The sequence below is a fragment of the Ictidomys tridecemlineatus genome, chromosome 7 (genome assembly GCF_052094955.1).
Source record: "Ictidomys tridecemlineatus isolate mIctTri1 chromosome 7, mIctTri1.hap1, whole genome shotgun sequence".
Classification (NCBI taxonomy): domain Eukaryota; kingdom Metazoa; phylum Chordata; class Mammalia; order Rodentia; family Sciuridae; genus Ictidomys; species Ictidomys tridecemlineatus.
Genome location: NC_135483.1, coordinates 28185420 through 28202090, shown reverse-complemented (window position 1 = coordinate 28202090; position 16671 = coordinate 28185420). Strand labels below are relative to the sequence as shown.

General features: G+C 32.0%; 1 protein-coding gene across 1 annotated transcript in view; it reads left to right on the top strand.

The window, feature by feature from the left end:
* Pkhd1l1 (PKHD1 like 1) overlaps nt 1-16671 on the top strand; it is a 139523-nt gene that overhangs the window by 29604 nt on the left and 93248 nt on the right. The window contains exons 14-22 of the mRNA XM_040293748.2: nt 894-985; nt 6966-7125; nt 7666-7801; nt 8545-8688; nt 10188-10345; nt 11954-12067; nt 13054-13203; nt 14174-14298; nt 16100-16263. Coding sequence (XP_040149682.2) covers nt 894-985; nt 6966-7125; nt 7666-7801; nt 8545-8688; nt 10188-10345; nt 11954-12067; nt 13054-13203; nt 14174-14298; nt 16100-16263 — 1243 coding nt within the window. The remainder of the gene's footprint in view (nt 1-893; nt 986-6965; nt 7126-7665; nt 7802-8544; nt 8689-10187; nt 10346-11953; nt 12068-13053; nt 13204-14173; nt 14299-16099; nt 16264-16671) is intronic.

Genomic DNA, 16671 nt, shown 5'->3' with positions numbered 1-16671 from the left:
TTTACTTGGTTATGAGATAGAAGTCTGTCATTTCTTTTTAACCTCTATTTTCTTTTTTATATAAAGGATCATAAAAGATCAGTGTCATCTTTTGTCACATAGTATTAAATACAAAATTTGATCATCATTTTTTAATGATGAATAGTATGTTATTACATGGGCTTATTAAGTTAGTCAAATACCCTCCTACTAATAAGTTAAAAACTTCCTTCTGATTTTTTATGACCATAACTAAAACTTTATTAGACATCTACAGTCATTAGTTTATTTTGTATTTTGTCATAGTACCGCAGGACAAGAGGGTTTCAAAGGATAATTTCACAAGTGTGAAACTGACCAATCAAATCAAAATCATATTTTATGATGAATTTATATGGCAAGATTTCTTCACAAATGGGTTTATATAACTTTAAATTGCTTTTGTAATTTATGAATTCCAGTTTACCATAGCTTCTTGGCATGCTTACTCCAAAGATGACATTAATGGGAAGCCCAAAGTCCTCTCTCTGTACTGCGTAGAACCATTTACCAATCTTTGGTATCTTTCAGGGCTACCTCTGAATTTGTAATTTGTATCAAATCTTTGAAAGTTCTCCACAGAGCAAAAGAATGATTAATAATAACACATTCTACCAGTATGTTTCCTCTTATTGTCCATTGCCGTGCTAATTATGGAAAGCCATGATCTGTGCAGTATACTCAGTAGAGTGGAGTTGGTGTGAGTGAAGGGTAAAGTGATGAAGTGAGTGAGCTTGCATAATTTTTTAAAACTCTATGTTGTCAAGGATAACAGATCTTAGAAGAATAGCATCAGGATTACAGTACTGATAAAGATAATTAGATGTTTAAAATATTAAAAATTCTCCTTTTATTCTCTGCTTTTCTGGGATAAGGTGAGGATTGCTTATCATTCTGCCAATGCCAACAGTTATTTTTCCAGTCCAACGCAAAGATCAGATGATATTCATCTTCAGAAAGGAAAAGAGTAAGGTGTTTTTCTTGCCATAAAGTGATTGTGTGATATTTTAAAAATGTAAGCTTATATTTTAAAATCTTTTGTTTTCATTGGTGGGCATTACAGTTAATTGCTTGAATTTACAATTGGTCATTCTTTATAATTTTATTAAAGTTTGCTTTTATATCTTCAGGAATACTGACATTTAGTTAACCAGGTAAATTTGAAATTTAATTTAACCTTGTTGCAGAAACTATAATTTTGTGAAATTTACTTAATCCTGATTTTCATTCTTTTCAGGACTTTTCATTCACTCCAATTCTTTAGTTTCTTTGTTCCAATGTCTGAGCACTTGAATGTTGCTAGGGAAAAAACAATCACAAAATCCCATGAACTGGTAATACTTCTAATATATATTTATTATTTGCTGATTTATCCCAGGCCATGGAACAGGCACTTGAAATCAAATACAAACAATATTAAAATAAAATCCCTTCTCATAAGGAACATAAAATCTAGTATTGAAAGGTCAACTCCAGAAAGTAAATGAAAGTATTATTCAAATAGCAGATAATAACATTCAAAATGCCATTCAGGATTCCTAGAAAACAGGAAGATAAGAGACATGATATATTCAAAATGAGTATGTTCCATAGAGAACGTCAAAAGATGTGTTAATATCATTTTTTATTTACTATTTGTATCTGTTAGGTTTTAAAATTTTTAAAATTTGTTCCTTTTAGATATACATGCAGTAGAGTATATTTTGACATATTATACTTACATGGAATATAACTTATTTTAATTAAAATCTCATTCTTCTGGGTTGTACATTATGTGGAGTTTCACTGTTGGTGTATTCATGTATGAACATAGGAATGTTATATAACATTTATTTATTCCACTCTCTTTCCTATTCCTTATTCCCTGCCCTTCCCTTCATTCCCCTTTGTCTAATCGGCTGAACTTCTACTCTTATCTTACCCCCATTGCTGTGTGTTAGAATCTACATATCAGAGAGAACACTTGACCTTTGGTTTGGGGGATTGGTTTATTTCACTTAGCATGATAGTCTCCAGATCCATCGTTTACCAGCAAAAATCATGAGGTCATTTTTTTAAGGGCTATAATTTCTGTTGTGCATATATACCACATTTTCTTTATCCATTCATCTGTTGATGGGCACCAAGGTTGGTTCCATAGCTTAGCTATTGTGAGTTGAGCTGCTATAAACATTGATGTGGCTGTGTCACTGTAGTATGCTTATTTTAACTCCTTTGAATATATACCAAGGAATGGTGTAAACAGGTCAAATAATGCTTCCATTCTTAATTTTTGAGGAATCTCGATACTATTTTTTCCAGAGTGTTTGCATCAATTTGCAATCCTACCAGCAACATATGAGTATACCCTTTCCCCACATCCTCGCCAACATTATTTGTTGCTTACATTCTTGATTGTTGCCCTTCTGACTGGAATGAGATAAAATCTCAATATAGTTTTAATTTTCATTTCTGTAATCGTTAGAGATGTTGAACAATTTTTCATGTTTGTTGACTGTATTTATTCTTCTGTGAAGTGCCTTTTCAATTCCTTTGCCCATTTATTGAGTAATTTGGGTTTTGGGGGTTAAACTTTTTGAGTTCTTTATATATCCTGGAGATTAATCCTCTGTCAGAGGTGCAAGTAACAAAGATTTTCTTTTGTTCTGTGGGTTCTCTCTTCATGCTTTGGATTGTTTCGTTTGCTGTGAAAAAGCTTTTTAGTTTGATAATGTTCCATTTATTGATTCTTGATTTTACTTCTTGAGCTTTAGAATTTTGTTGAGGAAGTCAGTTCCTAGGCCAACAAGATGAAGAGTTGGGCCTTCTAGTAGGTGTACAGTTTCTGGTCTAATGCTTATGTCCTTGACCCACTTTCAGTTGAGTTTTGTGAAGGGTGAGAGATAGGGATTAAGTTTTATTCTACAACATATTTCCAGTTTTCTCACAATCATTTTTTTCAAGAGGCTATATTTTCTCCAATGTATGTTTTTGGTGCTTTTGTCTAGTATGAGATAACTGTATTTATGTGGGTTTGTCTCTGTGTCTTCTATTCTTTTTCATTGGCCATCTTGCTTGCTTTGGTGCCAATACAAGTGAGTATTTGTTACTATAACTCCATAGTATAATTTAATGTCTGGTATTGTGATGCCTCCTGCCTCACTTTTCTTGCTAAGGATTGCTTTGGTTATTCTGAGCCTCCTGTTTTTCCAAATAAATTTTATGACTGCTTTTTCTGTTTCTATGAAGAACAATATTGGAATTTAATGGGAATTGCATTAAATCTCAATAGCACTTTGGGTAGTATGGCCATTTTGACAATATTAATTCTGCCTATCCAAGAGCATGGGAGGTCTTTCTATCTCCTAAGGTCTTCTTCAGTATCTTTCTTTAGTGTTCTGTAGTTTTCACTGTGGGTCTTTCACCTCTTCTGTTAGATTGATTCCCAAGTATTTTGTTTTTGAGGCTACTGTGAATGGGAGAATTTTCCTAATTTCTCTTTCAGCTGATTCATCATTGGTGTATAGGAATGCAATTGCTTTATGGGTATCAATTTTATATCCTGATACTTTTCTGAGTTTGTTTATGAACTCTACAAGTTTTCTGGTGAAGTGTTTTGGGTCTTCGAAAGATAGGATCATGATCTTGGCAAATAGGGATAATTTGAGCTCTTCTTTTCCTATTTGTATCCTTAATTTTTTTCTATTGTTTACTTGCTCAGGCTAGAGTTTCAAGGACTATGTTGAATAGAAGTGATAAAATAGGGCATTTCTGTCTTATTCCAGTTTTTAGAGGAAATGGTTTTTTTCTCTGTGTAGAATGATGTTGGCCTTGGTTTTAACATATGTATCTGTTAGGTTTTACTGCATAGCAAACCACTCTAGCCTAAAGGCTTCAAATAATAAATGTTTATTATTTCACAAAATTTTGTCATTGGCTAGACAGTTCATTTGTTCCTGGCCTCTTTAGTTTGGGATTGATGATCTAGGATGACCTAAATTCCATTTGTACATCTCAGATGGCATGACTGGCACTGAGATATAGATATGGGGAGCATCTCATCCTACATGATTTCTTATATTCTAGGAGCTTAACCCAAGCTTGTGGTGTTGGTGGATAGGTTCCCAAGAATAATGATAGCAATTACTGTCAAACACACACTTTTAAATATTTGTTTTTGTCACATTTGCTTCTATCTCATTGACCATAGCAAATGGTCAAGCATAGATTCAAGGGATGAAGAAATAGACTTTCATTTTCCCAGAGACTGTCCAAAGTCAGTTCATGTTTCCAGTTCATTCTACAGATATCAGAATATCAGGTATCATTTCATCTAAGTGCAGATCTTTTTGGTCAATTTTTAAAGCATTTTAGTTAGTGCATTATAGTGATACATAGTATTAAGGTTAATTTTTATATAATTATACATTCATGGAATTTAATTTGCTTTACTTTCAGTCACCAGTACTTCCTCTTTTCTACCTCTCTTTTTTTCCCCTATTCACTTTCCCCTATTCTACTGGTCTTCCTTCTATTTATTTATACTTTTTATAAATTGTTGCTTTACAGATATACATAAAGGTGGAATTCACTAGGGTATATTCATATACTACATGTCATAATTTTGTCAATTTAATTCCACAGTTCTTCCCTTTTAGTGTCCTCCTTCCTCCCTATCTTTTCCTCTACTCTAGTGATCTCCTATTTTCATGTATTTCTCCCTTACACTTTTCCCCTTTTATTTGACTCTAGCTTCTGTATATGAAATAAAACATCCAATCTTTGACTTTCTGAGTATGGATTATTTCACTTTGAATGTTCTCCAGTTCCACTGACTTTCAAAAAAATGCCATCATTTAATTTCTCTTTATGGCTGAGTAAAACTCCATTGTGTATATATACCACATATTCTTTATTTGTTAATCTGTTGATGGGTACCTTGCCTGGTTCCATAACTTTGCTATTGTGAATTGTGTTGCTATAAACATTCATGAGTGTTTATCACTATAGTATATAGATTTTCAGGTTTTTAAAAATTTTAGTTCTTTTAAAATTTTAGTTTAGGATAAAACCAAAGAGTGGGATAATTGGTTCATAGGGTGGTTCCATTCCTAGTCTTTTGAGAAATCTCCATATTGCTTTTCACAGTGGTTATACTAGTTTGCAATTCCACCAACAATGTATGAGTATATATTTTTTCCCATATCCTTGCCAGCATTTATTATTAGTTGTATTCTTGATGATTGCCATTATAACTGGACTGAGGTAAAAATTTCTATGTAGTTTTGATTTGCATTTCCCTAGTTGCTTGTGGTACTGAACATTTTATATATTTATCATCCATTCATATTTCTTCTTTTGAGAGGCGTCTATTCAGTTCTTTACTGTACTTTGAATACCATCTCAGTTATTAATTAAAAATTAAATCCATAAGATTCTCTTAGTATCTGTTATTCATTTGAAGAAAGAGAATACTGTTATAAGACTTTTGTGAAGATTAAATAATAATATATGCAAAATGCTTAGTTTACTGTCTTACACATAGAAAGTGCCCAATTAATATTTTTAAGCTCAAATTAAGAATGCAGAATTTAATGCTTTCTTTCAGTCCTGCTCCTTAATTAGTCTTGGCTACTTGGATTTTGAAGAGCTGGTGAACAGGTTCCTAAGGCAGCCAAGATCCTGATGTAATCCTCCAGTACCCGTTCTGTCAGGGGGAGTATCTAGGGCTCCATCATCCTAGATGAAAGATAAATGTCCCTCATTCAGCCTCCCACATACTGTGGATATTTATTCTTCATATACAACAAGAATATCTGTTGGGTGATGTGATATCATAATAGTGGCATTTCTAGAGATTTAGATGAGGACACAGCAGTTTTGCATTCATCTCTAACAGCTAGTCAGTTAATGCCTTATTCTGGATAGAATTAGACAATGGGCAAGAGTTCTTTGGAGTCAAGAATTCCAAACATAAGGTATGAATCCCACCTGTCTTGTTAGAGGGTTGTAGTCAGTCTAACCAGTAGAAATTTCCTGAGGCACTATTTTATTCCCCAAGATATAAATGGAGCTAACTTTCAGAAATGTGAGAGTGGGATTGGGACAAATACCTGAGATGATAAACTTATAAGGAGGAAAAGTTTTTTTGGTTTATAGTTTCAGAAGATGCTAGTCCCTGTTTGGGAATGTGGTACATTATGGCAGGGAGTGAATGGAGGAAAAAAGCTGTTCACCTCATGGCCACAGGGAAGGATATATATATATATATATATATATATATATATATATATATATAGAGAGAGAGAGAGAGAGAGAGAGAGAGAGAGAGAGGTGGATATGGGCGATGGGGGAGGAAAAGGAAAGGAGCCAGAGTCACAGTATATACTTCATGGAAATACCACTAGGTCTCACATCCTTTAGGTCCTACCATCTCCAATGGTGTCACAAGCTGGTGACCAAGTCTTTAACACATGGACCTTTAGGGAATATTTGAATTTGAATGCTATTTGCAAAGGCTTTCATCCTTGACACATACAACCACTTAGTTGCAAAATATATAATATGTCTAAGCCTGCTTGTCATTTTCTTGACTATATAAAAATATTTAACTTCTGTATGTCCTCTGTATTGTATTCCTAATAATTATTATCATAATCTACATTGATATTTTGTTTTAAGGTCCTTAAGGATAGGAGTTAGTATCTTCTTCAATCAATAGTCAACTGACTAAGCTAAAAGAATTGGTCAGAAATGGAAACAATTCAGATATTTTATATTCATTATATTTTAAACAAACTGCTATGAAACTTTAAATATTTTAATATATTATTCTATAAGTGTGGATTTTATACGATATAAATCATTTAATAGATTTTGTGGATGTTGATGTTTTATTCATTGAAAAAAATTTCATGCCTAGTATTCTGGGGAAAAATATAATATTCATTAGTTATTTTATTTTCCAGATATTATATTGAAATCTTGCTGCAGGAGTATAGATTGAGTGCTTTTGTTGATGTTGGACTATACCAGTTTAGAAATGTCTATACTGAACAACAAACAAGAGATGCAATAAATGAAGAACAAGTTATCAAATCCCAGTCAACAATTATCCAGGAAGTACAGGTTTGCTGTGATGATAAATCCACTTTATCAAAAATAATTCTCAGTGGGGCTGGGGTTATGGCTCAGTGGTAGAACACTTGCCTCACACATGTGAGGTACTGGGTTCAATCCTTAGCACCACATAAAAATAAACAAACAAAATTTATTGTGTCCATGTATAACGAAAAAAATAAATAATAAATAAATAAATAAATAAAATTCTTAGGGCTGGGGGTGATAGAGTGCTTGCCTAGTACATGAGGCCCTGGATTGAATTATTGATACCACAAAATATATGAAAATATCCAAAGCCAAAGACTCCATTTGCTTATTAATTTCAAGAGATAAGATGCTTTTTAGGGGAATGCAATTATCAACAATTACTGAGCTGTGGCTTGGAATATCTTTATTATAAAACCCGCTTTTAAATAGTCTATAATATCATTTACTCATTTGCAGTAAAATGGAGTAATAAAGAGTCATTAAATAGCTGAATTATGATACTTTCAGAGTGTATTTTGCCATATATTAAAGATTTGTTTTTTTCAAATTGGAAAATAGGTTATAACTTTGGAAAACTGGGAAACAACTAATGCAACTAATGAAGTCCAGAAGATCACAGTAACCAGTCCCTGTGTGGGAGCTAATTCATGTTCATTTCACCAATACAGATTGATCTATAACATGGAAAAGACTAGTAAGTTATAAATAATTAGGGTGATGTTGTTTCTTTTTACATATAGATGTAGCTACAAAGGATTTACTCTAAGTCTTGTGGTACTGTTTGGTAATTATCATTTTAATAATATGCTAGACAAAGGAGAAAAATAAATCATGAAGAAAAGCCTTCAGATTGGGATAGAAAATGACATAAATATACACAACTTTATGGCATATACCATCATTTTTATAAGGATAATTATAAATACATATATCTAAATCCATGTAAGGATTTTATGTATCTGTGGCTCACAGGTATAAATTCAGAAAATAAAAATTAAATTTATCCTTACAATGATATAAACATATCTTTCAATTTCCCAAATTAAGAGATAGACCTATGATACACTAATTTGTTGGTTAATAATAGAAGATTTCTATATTTGCTAATAAATTCTAAAAAAAATTCTTTTGCTATTTCTGTTAATTATTTCAACTGATAAATATTAATGAGTACTCACTGTTTGCAAAATATATACTTCTTATTATGGGAATATTAAATAGTAAAATATGATCCTTGGTCTCAAAAATATCACAAACCAATTAAAAAACCAAACTATTGAACAAATCAATTTCAGAGCTTAATTTCTCTAAGTGATAACTCACATGTTACAGAGTATGGCTGCTTTAAAAAAAGTACAAAACATACTTTGTCTGTTGTAAGCCAGAAATATTTCAACTCATCTGCCTTTTTTTTTTCTTTTTTAATTCATCCAAAAGTCTTGTTACCTGCTGATGCTTCTGGCTCCCTAATGCAATCAGCTTTGAATGACCTCTGGTCTGTAAAACCAGACACAGTTCAAGTAATAAGAAAAAGGAATCTCCAGAGCTTTATCTACACAATAACCTTTGTATCAACTAGAGGTAAGCTTGTATTTCATTTTGTGCTTCTCCAGGAAATAAACGATACCCTGGGCAACTCTACTATGAAAGGTTTAAAAAAAAAGTTCCATAAAATGATAGAGGAAAATAGATTCATAGCCTTGATCAATGGTAGGAGAAATGGAAATTAAATGGTACATTTTTTTTCTATATTAATTTAAATTTTAGTTTTATTTCAAGAAATATACAGCTCCAATGCAGGAGAAATACACTGTGTGCACTGAAAATATATTCATTGCTATAGTATTATACTTTTTACAATAAGTGAAAATATTAATTTTGAAAATAAAATTTAAGTAAATCCATATTATTCAGGAAACATTAGTCTGACCAAATCTTGCCTGAAGAAAGGATTATGTGGTCTAATTCACAAGGGAAACATTTCATATCAGACTCCTTGAAGATTGACAGAACTCATTAGAATATTAACATCCTTAAGGAGTCCTGCTGTTAAAAAAAAATCAATTCACCTGGGTTTAATGCAAAAATTATTTGATCTCTCAACCTTTTAAAAATATTTTCAAGTAATAGCTTTTAACCTCATATTAATGTTTCATACATGACATTTTTGGCAATATTGAGGTAGATATTCTGTCTTCAGTTAAAGTTAGTAAGCAATTTGGCTATTTGGTATATCTAAGTTTATAAAGTAGGTCCCTGGGGTGTGTGTGTGTGTGTTTATTTTCCAATTCATGAAAGTAGAATGTTACCTCAATGTTTATGTCTTATTTTATGAAAATGTTAATTTGATTGTTGAATGGGAGGTAAAGAATTTTGTTTAATATGAATTGAAGCTCCAAAAATTTCAAAAATTTGTTGTTCAAAATACTAAAAAATGAGGATATAGCTACTCTTATTGATCTGTTTATAGATCAGAAACAAATTTTGAGGCTTCAGCAGTGACCTTAAAAAATATGGTACTAAAACCATGGCTGAATATATTGTCAGCCTTTACCCAATAAAGAAGATCAATGGGATTCAACTAGTATAGTATCCTTCCAAAGAGGAGAAACCTCTAAGGACAAGGTCGTGTTTCTCTCAAAGTGACATTGTCTGAACAAGCCTCATAGGTCTGGGCTGGTTTTTGGAAATCGGCTTTTTGCCCTATTCATACATAAAGAAAATAGCCCAGTCAAGCCCTCTACATTGAAATAATGATATTGGCACAGAACTAAAATATATTTTTTGGAATATCCTCCTGCCCATTGATCTATACTGCATATCCCCAGTTGTATCCCTCTGTTTATCTTACAATATTTCTTCTTAAGTCATAAAGAACTTTGGTAGATAGCACTTCACTGTTTTGCTATTTCTGCTATGAATAAATCTACTCAAATGTGGGAATCTGCTTTTCTTTTCCCCTGGTCATCCTTATTTTGAATTAATGGGACTCCAAACAATTTGGCATTATTTGAATGTCTGTTATAAATATTTGGTATGTTACTAATTAACTCTTAAAATTGTTTGGTACTTCATTTCAGGAGACTTTGATCTGCTTGGTTATGAAGTACTTGAAGGGAATAATGTCACACTGGATATTACAGAACAAACCAAAGGGAAACCCAGTTTGGAGACATTCACACTGAACTGGGATGGGATTGCCTCAGTGCCTCTTACTCCAGCGTCATCAGAAGTTGAAGTATGCTCCAGGAATATTCCTACCATGCATTTTCCCAGCACCATTTGGTGGTGTTCACCGAACCTTTATAGACAAATGAGAAAGAGACATTACTTCCAAAATTCACATAAATCATTTAGAATTTGATCAGCTTACTAAGATTTATATATCATGAACATTTTTGTCTAAGGGGACACAGAGACAATTGAGCACAAAGCCTGCACCCTTTTTCTGGACAAAGTATCTCAAAGTTATTAGAATCTTGTTTTGCTTTTGAGTGCAGGCTCTCTGTCCCTCTATCCATGCCAGCATTCATTTTCATCCAAAATCCAACTGGTCATCACGTAAAAGTCAGAAAATCCTTGAGAGATGTAGTATAGTAAAAATGCTTAACAATGAAGTTTAAATCTCTTGTTATTTTATTACATAGAAAATTAACTGTCAATCTTCTATGAAGAAATGTTTAAGGAGTAGTAATATATTCTCCTACTTGGTGTGAGGGGAGAATGGAGGAGACATGACAAAGATACAGGGAAGGAAAGGGGAGTTCTTGGGTCTGTGTCAACAGGACTTAATATGCCTACATGTAGGGCAGCTCTCCTTAGAGAAAGAATGCTGTGGTTACTGAATTTTGACAACTACCTTCCTGTATTTAAATCATAATTTGATGATTAGACATTATACATTATCTCAAGCCCCTAATCCTTTGTTGTTATTGTTGTTGTTTTATTTGTGTGTGTGTCTCTGTGTGTGTGTGTGTGTGTGTGTGTGTGTGTGTGTGTTTGGGAGTGCTGGACATCAAACCCAAAGCCCCCTCAGTTAGGCAAGCACTCTACCACTGAACCACGTCTCCAGCCTCGAGTCCTTAATTCTCTCTCAATATTTTTTTGGAATTAGGAATTGAACCCACAGGTGCTTAACCACTGAGCAACACCTTCAATCCATTTTTATTTTTTATTTTGAGATCGGTTTTGCAGAGTTGCTTAGGACCTCACTAAGTTGCTGAAGCTGGTATCGAATTTGCAGTCCTCTTGTCTCAGCTTCCCAAGCTGCTGGGATCACAAGCGAGTGCTACCCTGCCTGGCTTGGGCCCTCATTTCTAAACAATAATTATTTTTGTGCTTTGCCAGATCAATAGATGTAGAGATGATAAGGGACTCATGAATGTACCAATTCCTTTATATTCCAGTATTATTTATTATTTTTAGATAATCTGAAATACAGACTTATAGTACATGCATCTCCTCTTTTGAAAAATGGGTTGCATTAGAGTATATAGTTTTTGTTTTTGGGGGTTTTTTTTTGTTAATTTTGAGATATTTGAGGAAGTCTTTTATTCAGAATATGTTTAATTATTGATTTAAGTTTTCTTTCTCATTCTCTTTAAAACATTTAACTTATAACCATGCTAATAGTAACCAGTTGGATATAACTATTTTATTCTAAAATAAAACTTTGAAAATTATTGGACACTAAAATACACATTAACTTAAAATTATTTTGATAATTATCTCATAATTATGGCTAGGATGGGAATTATAAAAAAATTGTTAGAACTAATTAGTAGAATTACTAATGTTCTAAGACTTCATGAAAAAGAAGTTATTATAGCTCATATTGTTAATTTAGTTTCAGGCAGCAGTGGAAGAAATGGTTAGCACTAAATGTCCACCACAAATTGCACATTTTGAAGAAGGATTTGTTGTGAAATACTTCAGAGACTATGAAACTTATTTTGACCTGGTATGGAATATTTCACTAACCTTGAAATTGATCAAATAAGTATTCATATAAATATTGGGGCTTTGTTATTTCCTTTTTGAACTAGCATTGATTCTGTTATTATTCTAAGTCAAATTGTAAAAACAATTTTGTTACAGATTTATTGGTAAGGCCTGTCCTAGCATCTTCTCACATAATAAAATAATTCATTTGTGAAAGCTTCATTTACATCCCACAAATTTGCTAATTTTGCTCACTTTCTGTTGGTTAAATTTACTTAAACAACAGAAAGTGAGGTAGATATACACTTGTTCCAAATGAATATTTTAAGAATAAAAAGGAAATAGTCAAATTATTTAATTTATAACACTCAAGAAGTAACTGTGAATTCTTAAAAATATATATCATATTATACTTTGCAAAAGCAGATGTTTTAGTGAGGAAAAAATAGGAAAACCTTTCTATTTAATGGGCAACCTGCTCACCTTAATAAACACATGTAAGTCTGAATTTGTTACTAGAGGCCCTGAGGGCTGCACAAATAATTAGCATTCACTCCTTTCCTACTGCGTCTCCCATCACCATCCCTGCACTCCTTTCTTTACTCAACCCAGGGTTACCTATCTACATTTGCCAATACCAGGCTCTTACCTATCTACTCTGCATGGCTCCTGTATATAGGAATATTGTTGTTCATCATTTAAATTTTGAAGATTAAACAAAAAGCAAACAAAAACCTGCCATATAGTAAACACTGAACACACATCATAGAAGGAATGAATAAATATCTTTGACTGGTTCATAATATAAGAAAGGACTTGAGAAATAATTAAATACAAATACAAGGTTATGGGTCAGAGGGGAACTTTAGAACTTCCAGGAAAGGACAGAATATTTCAAGTTAGAGTCATTTGAGAAACAGTATTGAACTTTGAACAATTGTTTGGGTATGGTGAGAGAAAATCAAGAAACAAATCATGTTTTCATTTGAAATGTTGTTTTTATAGGAACATATTAATAGAGGGCAGAAGACAGCTGAAACTGATGCTTACTGTGGTCGTTATTCCCTGAAAAATCCAGCTGTTCTTTTTGACTCGACAGATGTTAAGCCAAACAGATCACCATATGGAAACATTTTATTATTTCCTTATAATCAGGTATGCTCAACAAAATGATATGCTAATTGAATCTGAAAAACACCTTGGTAATAAAATTTCATGAAATTTTAAGACAAGGAAAAGTGCTTGTCATATGAAATCATGTCATGTTGAACAGGCACTGTGGCTCACCTTCTGGGTGGGTGCTTTAGTGATTCCTCTTCTGACAATTCTAAAAAGAAAAAAAAATTGTGTGTGTGTGTGTGTGTGTGTGTGACTATATATCATGTATTCTTCTTTATCTCATAATTTTAGAAGACATGATTTGCACATAGTTTGAACACTAAAATAATTAAAATGTATAACATCCTCCATTTTTCTTCATTTATTAGGAAGAAACAAAATGGATAGCCATTATAAGCTGATCTTGAGTGTTTAGTTGGGGAAACATGAAAGAAAATCATGAATTGAAGAGATGGCCATTTTAGGATAAATATTTTAAAACCAATAAACATAACTTTTTGCTTTTTCTTGTTTTTAAAATTCTGAAATATGTTCGGGTGCTTAAGGAGTTTGGGACCATTAAAACAAGTTTTTAATTACTATTTTACTTTCATCTCTATCTCTTAATACTAAAATACATTCATATCCTGATTAATCTGTCTGAATATTTACCTCTCTTCTCTCTTCATCTGCAATGACTTTTAAGTTTAGTGAACAATTTAGTTAGTAGACAGCTCACCTCCACAGGGAATTAATTGTTCTCATTTTTAAAGGAAATCATATCTAAGAAAACAATAAAGAATTAATCATTAGTTGTTAGGTCACTTTGACTCCATCTCCTTGTTTATAAAATCTTCCTCAATTATTCTCCTACAACTACTAGCTGAAATTAATCTTTCCTTTCTCTCTATAGTATATATGGAAAAGGTTCAACAAATATTTATTTAGTTGGATTGGGTTAATTTGAATTGTTACAAAACAATTTAATGGGAAGATATGCTAACTTTTACCATATTTTTTTATATAGTTATGTTTAGCATACAAAGGATTCCTGAAAAATTATATTGGTCTAAAATTTCAGTACCAAGACAATGGCAAGATTACTAGAAGTGCTGATATACAATTTACATATAACTTTGCTTATGGAAACAAGTAAGTTGCACTATGAATTTGGAAAAAAGGTTATTACTATACTATATGTTTATATGTTTTTACAAAGATAAATTCCTTTCTTGTTTTGTTTTATTTGGAGGGAGGGGAAATCTTGAGCACATGGATCTAACTTAGAATATTTATAGTCTGTACAAGTGCTTCCTAACAGAAATAGATTAGAAATGTATAGATTATGAAAATTAAAAGTGGCCTAGTATCATCATCATCCTCATCACATATGACCATTTGAAAAACAAGGCATGGTAGTCATGGTAACACATGCCTGTTATCCCAGTAACTCTGGAGATGCAGGAAGGAAGATTGCAAGTTCTAGGCCAGCTGCAGCAATTTTGCAAAACCCTATCTCAAAATTTTTAAAAGGGTTGGGGATTTAGTGCAGTGGTAATATTTTATTATTATCCCCAGTAATAAAAAATACAAAATGATAGTAAACTTTAAAATTTAAATCATATATTAAATCCAGTATGTTCTCAGCTAATGGAAAACAGTAGAAAGAGATTAGCTTAGCTTATCAGAATTTTGTTACTGGACTTCAGTCACGGGGGTGGGGGGGGAGTGCTTGCTATGTGATAGTAGAAAAAATAGAATGTTTTGATGAATATATAAGATAAAGGGAGAAAAGGTATTTTGAAGTAATGCTTACTTTGCCAAAAGTTAAACATGTAGAACTGCAAATAAGGAATTATAAAGGAAGTATCTGAATGAGCCTAGACAATGCTTTTAGATGACTACAATTGTCATAAACTCAAGAACAGTTAGTTCTGTATAATTATTCTTTGAGTTTTTAAAAATAGTTATAGCTTGAAATTAATGTAAATCCTAACTGTATTTCTATCTGCAATGTTTGAAAAATCCATTTATAGTAGAAATAACAATGAAAAGACACACATTCTCTATTTTAGAAAATACTTCTCATTAATGTTAAGATATGTTGATTGAAGTATAACTTACATAAAGCTGAATTCACTCTTTCAAAGTGCACAGTTCTGTGAGTTTTAAGAAATGTATGCACTCATGCAACTACCTCTGTGCTCTGTAAAATATTAGCATGCTATGATATTATATCCTGTATTAGAACTGGAAAAATAGGATAGTAGAGTGAACTATTTTAGTTAAAAATGTCAGATATAACAGTAAATTCAGTCCAGTGTTCAGAAGCAAAACTGGAACTTGACAGTAGTTTCAGAAGAGCTCACTGGAGTAGCATTGTGTGGAATTTTTTTTTTTTTTTTTTTTTTTGCTATGCCATCACCTCCTTGTGGGTTATTATAAGATAAAAATCATAGTTTTAACTCAATGAAACATTCTTAAAGTCTATCTTTTCTCAAATATATGTACACTTCCTTAGGCTGCTTGTATCCTGCTTATTATACTCTAAGATATAAACTTCTACCCATTTGATTAATAAAATTTATGTTAAATTCAAAAAATAAAAATTAAAAATTAAATAAAATAGTTGACTCTATTTTGTGTCTTGTTTTTTGTTAAAGTTCTCTATACCAATGTGTGCCCTTTACCTACTGTTATATAATGTTATTTTACATTTCTGTATCTACTACCAAGGCTTATAAATAAAAGAAAACCTGAAGTTGTTTGTAATATTAAAGCTTTTACTACCAATGTACGCTTCTGCTGGTATTTCTTGTTTTGTCTACTTTTTTGTGCTAATGAATATGTTTGATGAACGTCTTGGTGGAAGAGCTTTTACTCTTTGAAAAGTTTGATGACTTTTGCAATGTATTTTTTATTACTAATTTATACATTGATTTAATTATTTCAGTTGGACTTACACTTGCATAGATCTTCTGGATCTCATACAAACCAAATATGAAGGAACAGATTTTTCTCTTCAAAGGATTAGTTTGCAGAAAGCATCAGAATCACAGTTCTTCTATGTGGATGTAGTATACATTGGACAGACATCTACAATCTCAACGTTGGTTGGTATGTTCTATCATTTTATATCTACAGTTGTCTTCTAAATGTGTCATATAATAAAATTCTACTGTGGATATTACTCTTATGTTCTGTATAGACAGGAATATTAATCTTTGAATATTCATGATTCATTCTTTTACCTCCATAATATTATGATTTAGGGGCTGAGAGTGTTGTTCAGTGATGGAGTGCTTTCTTAGCATGCACAAGGCCCTGGGTTTGAATGCAAGCACCAAAAAAAAAAAATATATATATATATATATATACACACACACACATATATATATACATATATACATATATAATGAAATAAAATAAAATAAATAATATTATGATTTTACTTTATTTTTAATGTAAAGGCAAGATGATTTGTCCTTTTGTAAGAATAAATTCATTCTTAATATAAACTTTCTC